This window comes from Lactuca saligna, chromosome 1, assembly GCF_052625555.1.
Source record: "Lactuca saligna cultivar CGN05327 chromosome 1, ASM5262555v1, whole genome shotgun sequence".
In the NCBI taxonomy this organism is placed as follows: domain Eukaryota; kingdom Viridiplantae; phylum Streptophyta; class Magnoliopsida; order Asterales; family Asteraceae; genus Lactuca; species Lactuca saligna.
Genome location: NC_136417.1, coordinates 18,420,321 through 18,425,803, shown reverse-complemented (window position 1 = coordinate 18,425,803; position 5,483 = coordinate 18,420,321). Strand labels below are relative to the sequence as shown.

The 5,483-nt window shown below is 36.4% G+C and overlaps 1 protein-coding gene across 1 annotated transcript; it reads left to right on the top strand.

Annotated features, from left to right (window-relative positions):
• The first annotated feature begins 452 nt into the window (after positions 1-452).
• LOC145025767 (putative inactive receptor kinase At5g67200) lies at positions 453-2,833 on the top strand. The gene is made up of 2 exons (XM_078976800.1): positions 453-2,042; positions 2,122-2,833. Exons 1-2 carry the CDS (start codon positions 647-649, stop codon positions 2,676-2,678), a joined length of 1,953 nt encoding a protein of 650 aa, XP_078832926.1. The 5' UTR covers positions 453-646; the 3' UTR covers positions 2,679-2,833.
• Positions 2,834-5,483: the final 2,650 nt, after the last annotated feature.

Here is a 5,483-nt window from a genome sequence, read left to right as displayed (position 1 = left end):
GACAACGTTTGTGGTCCTCCGTCTTCCCCACCACGAATCACCACGACCACAAAGGTCCGGATTGGTGTGCACAGACAACGCTCGTAGCCACGTAGACCACGAGCCCCTTCGTTGTCAGTATACCAGACGACCTAATAAGGACCATTGATGTGCAAAATTTTATTGAAATTAATCATTAATGTAAAGACGACCTAATAAGGATCATTGATGTGCAAAATTTTATTTAAATTAATCATTAATGTAAAAAAGAAGTTTGATAAGAATTGGATAGGGAAGAATTTTAAAAAACATAAAAACCATTTGAGAAATTTTGTCTACAAATTTTAAGATATATTTGTGACCTTATTTTATATAAAAAGGCTGGATTTGTCTTTTTTTTTTTTTTTTTTTGGTTTTATTTACTGATATATTTTGAAATTTGTATAAAACCTTCTTTCATAAATGATGAAAAGGATAGGGGTGCCCTTCCCTACCCTCTTTCTCTTTTGAAAACCGTCCACGTGATCTTCTTTTTAGTGACTATTACAGTATCACTACACCAATATCATCTTCTCCATCTGCCCTTTGCGACCCTAAAACTCCATGGCTTCAACAACAACAATCTCACACCCCCTTTAACTCTAAACCCACCGACATCAATTTCAAGATGAAGTCAACATTCATTCACATTGCCATTCTTTACTTCACATTTTACAGTATAACTTTGGCAGCATCAAATCAGAATCCCCATGATGATGCTTTGTCATTGTTAGCCTTCAAATCCGTAGCAGACACCGGAAACAACCTTGGCTACTCAGTTCAAAATATCTCCGCCGTCTGCATATGGCAGGGAGTACAATGCCAGATCAACGGCAAGGTGGCCCGGCTTGTTCTTGAGAACTTGAACCTCGCCGGTGTTTTTGCTGCCAACACATTGACTCGGATAGAAGAGTTACGAGTTTTGAGTCTGCGAAACAACTCGCTCACCGGACCGATTCCCGATCTCACCGGATTCGTTAACCTTAAAACATTGTTTCTTGACCATAATTACTTCACTGGTTCCATCCCGTTTTCAATCTCCTCGCTCCACCGCCTCCGGAATCTAGATCTTTCCGATAACAAATTTACCGGTGCCATTCCCGTTGAATTATGTAATTTAAACCGATTGAACTACCTTCGTCTCGATTCAAATCATTTAAATGGTTCGATTCCTCCTTTCAATCAATCATCTCTTCAAATCTTCAATGTTTCGGATAATTTTCTAACCGGTCATGTTCCGGTGACTCCTACTCTTGCTCGTTTTGGCCCGGCGTTGTTTTCGATCAACGGCCGACTTTGTGGTGTGATCGTTCGTATAGAATGCGGCATCAGCGGACAATTTTTTGGTAAAAATTCGTCGAGCTCATCAACGCCTCCGTGGGTGGGAAGAGGCAAAACCGGGCAACTACAACCGATGGAGGGTTTTACAAATTCGAATTCGACAAAGCATAAACGACTTATATTGCTGATTGGCTTCTCCGGTGGCTTGTTGGTTGTAATTACTTTAGTTGTGTGCATAATTCTGTCGATTAAGACTTTGGAGAAGAAGAAGAAGAAGAGGAGAAAAGGTATTGTTCCTACTCGTGAGATAAATGAGATGGCAGAGGCAGCGGAGGTGATGAGGAGGGAGTATGGAGGCGACTTGGAGAAGAAGAAGAAGGTGAGCAAGTTACATCAAGGGATGAGAACGGAAAAGAGTGGTAATCTGGTATTCTTCACCGGGGAATCGCAGCTTTTCACGGTGGATCACTTGATGAGCGCGCCGGCGGAGTTACTGGGGAGCGGAACTTTCGGGACGACGTACAAAGCGTTGCTGGACAACCGTGTGATCATGTCCGTGAAGCGGCTTGATGCTTCGAGATTAGAAGGGACAACGAACGAGGCATTCGAGAGACAGATGGAGGTGGTTGGTAGGCTGCGCCACCCAAACCTGGTGGCGCTACGAGCTTATTTCCTGGCGGAAGAAGAGAAGCTTCTTGTTTACGATTACCAACCAAACGGAAGTCTCTTCACACTCATTCACGGTAAGTCCCCCTCCCCCACCACCACCAGCTCCCGCGAGTATACTCATTAAGCAATTCAACACCGATGTGACATTTGCAGGATCAAAATCGATGTTGGCGAAGTCGTTACACTGGACATCATGCCTGAAAATTGCAGAAGACGTAGCGCAAGGACTCTGTTATCTCCACCAAACATGCAACCTCGTTCACGGCAATCTTAAAGCTTCCAACGTCCTCCTCGGCTCCGACTTCGAAGCCTGCCTCTCCGACTACTGTCTCTCCACCTTATTTAACGGCGACGGTGTTTCTGCCGCCTACAAGAAACCGGAATCAGACCAACCAACTGCGAAATCCGATGTTTACTCATTTGGGGTTCTGTTGCTTGAGCTGCTAACAGGGAAGACTGCGTCGGAGCAACCGGACTTGACGCCGGACGAGCTGGTGAAGTGGGTAAAGTCCAATAGAGATAATGGTGGTGGGGGCATGGAGATGGAGGAGAAGCGGGTGGAAATGATGACGGAGGTCGCGATAGCGTGTAGCGTGAGGACGCCGGAACTGAGTCCCACCATGTGGCAGGTAATAAAGATGTTACAGGAGATTAAAGAAGCTGCAGTAATGGAGGATTGTGGATTGAACCCATGGATTGAAACATCATAGTACACCGGAAAAGGGGAAGAGTGGCCGGCCACGTCATCATAACTGGATTCATAGTTAAATTTTGGGTTTAATATTTATTTTTCTTTAAAAAAAAAAAGTATTATTTTGCTTAATAATTTGTTTTATATAATCAATATACTTAAAAGTTAAAACTAGATGGATTTAAAACATTTAGCTAAAAAACAAATAAAAAATGTTAGACTATCCACGTACCATTTTTTTGTTATATATATTTTATATCTCATGTCATTTAAATATTGAGGATTCTCTTGATTACACGAATCATATACATATCTTCACTATTATCATTATTATGATCTATCTGAAATAAAGTAATTATTTTTAATAACTTTAATAGAATAAAAATAAGCATTGTTTATATGTATTAAATAAAAGATTAGTTTAAGTTGAGTTGTGTGATGTGAAAAACATAAGTAATAAGTGATTGAGTTATACAAGTGGAAAAGATAAAGAAATTAGTTTTATAATTCTAAATTTTAGTTGGGCTGGATTGCTAACAAGAATAGTCTTAGAATCTCGGTATGTTATAAAACTTGAAAAACTCTATTGTAAAATAAAGTGTTAAGAGCCTCTGGATGGCGAGTGTTATCGATAAGAAAACATGTAGAACATGTATTTAGAGTTGTTTGATCACGTTTTGTAATTGTTACAAATGTGAATTCCGATATTTTGAGAAAATATTTTGTGTTTTTATTGAACTATAACAAAAAGTTTTTTTCTTTAAAAAAAAAACGATAGCAGATAGAAAGTAATGGCATATATGGGCTTAAAATGTGATATTTAATTAAAAAACAAATTGTGTTAGAAATTTGAAAATGACCATTAGAGACATAAATAGAAAGTTTTTGGAAAGAGTTGGATGCAAAGGAAACAAATACAATGATGTATTTTGATCGATACATTATGCATTATGCCTTATTCCAAACTTTATGCCATTTGTTTATCTTTTTGTTATGTTTCTTTAATTTTCGTTTTAGATTTTAATAAAAATGAAAATTTTTCTATGCTTTTCATAGATTTAAATCATGTTTTTGAAATTTTGAAATTTTGAAATATTTTTTTCTCTCTTGAGAATGTGAGTTTGAAATATATATTTTTTATTATTGTTAGAAAAAATATTTTTAATGTCTCATAAACTTAGGCTATGTCGTACTAGTTGATCGCTGAAAAGCTAGTTGTTAAATAAAAAACTAACTGACAGTTGGAAAGCTAGTTGATAAAAAAATGACCCTTGGTAAAACAAGTTAAAATGCTAACTGAAAAATATAAAATGACTTAAAAAGACATTTATAGAATGTATTTTTATAATTAATTAAGGAGTATATTTTGAAATTTTTACAAAAGCTCATAAAAAACTAGTATAAGTAGTTTTTCACAAAGCTAGCTTATAAGCTACTTTTGGGCTGTCAAATAGCAACTTAAAAAAGTTCGAAAAATAAGTTATCTTATCAGTTAGCTGTGGCGCACCAAACATAGCTTTAGTCTCAATTGTCTAGAATGACCTATGCCAAACAAAATAATCATTTTTTCAAGAAAAAAACTGATCATTTTAATTATATATTTTCATTCCTATTAGTCATTTTGTGAATATCGCTCTATGTAGGCTATAAAGTATTATATAGTTGTATCACAACTTGGATGATACGATACAATAATCATTGAGTACTTAAGTATGATATCCATATGTTATCTTGAATTATCAATTATGTCTCAAATATACAAATCATAAATACAATTAATCCATCATGTTGTCTAAGATAATGAAGCTGAAAAAGGTAGTTATTGAAAACCAAGTAAACACTACAAAGAAATTCTTTGAACCCCCACATGTTCAACAGGAGATTTCAGAGGGGTTTCCTTCGGTTTCTTTTGCCTCGGTTCCACTAGGTTTTGGTGGGGTAAGGATGCGTTGTGATTCTAAAAATGGTAATTCTAGCTCGTCTTTTGTTGCTTCGGCAATTGGTAATAATAAGAAAAACTCGATTAGAAAAAATATAACTAAGTTTTTTGTTCATCATGTTGGTTCGATTTTGGAGGACTTCTCTAAGTTTATCGCGATTGGAAAAGCTCTTGGATATAAAATGAATGGTTCAACGCATGATTTCAAAAAAGTGTTGGATACTATTAATGCGGGTCAAGATTTTGGTGTGAATGATGTTTATCAATGAATATTATGTCCATCAATCTTTGTGGGTCTAGAGATCGGAAAAGGAGATGGGTAAAATCTTTGAGTATTAAAAGTTCTATTTCTTTTCTTGCTATTCAAGAAACTTTTATGACTCATGTTGATATGGTGAAAATTATATCGATGTGGGGGAACTACCACTTTGAATTTGGAACCTCCTGTGCTCAGGGTCGGGTCATTCAGGGGGATTTTATATAGGTGGGATTCGTCTTGTTTCTAAAGAAGATCGATTATAAGTAATGAAAATGTCTTAATTGTGAAAGGTGAATGGGTTACTTCTAAGCTCTCTTGTCTCATGGTTAATGTTTATGCGCTCCAATCTCGATAGGAGAAAAACACTCTTTGGGATTATCTTCATTCTTTTTTTTTCGTAAGAAATAATATTCCTGTTTTTTGCTTTGGTGATTTTAATGCAGTTCATAATGAGAAAGAACGATTGGGTACAACCTTTTGTCCTTATTCTTATAGCGATTTTAATAATTTCATTAGTGATTCTTGTTTGGTGGAGTTTCAAATGGGAGGCTTTGCGTTCAGTAAATCAAATGTGCACGGTACAAAAATGGCAAAGTTAGCACATCGTTTTTTAATTTTGAAAGAGA

Excerpts from the sequence above, each read along its gene's own strand:
- LOC145025767 (XM_078976800.1), top strand. The coding sequence starts at position 647 with ATGAAGTCAACATTCATTCACATTGCCATTCTTTACTTCACATTTTAC. Across the intron at positions 2,043-2,121 it reads TCTCTTCACACTCATTCACG|GATCAAAATCGATGTTGGCG; the intron begins GTAAGTCCCCCT and ends TGACATTTGCAG.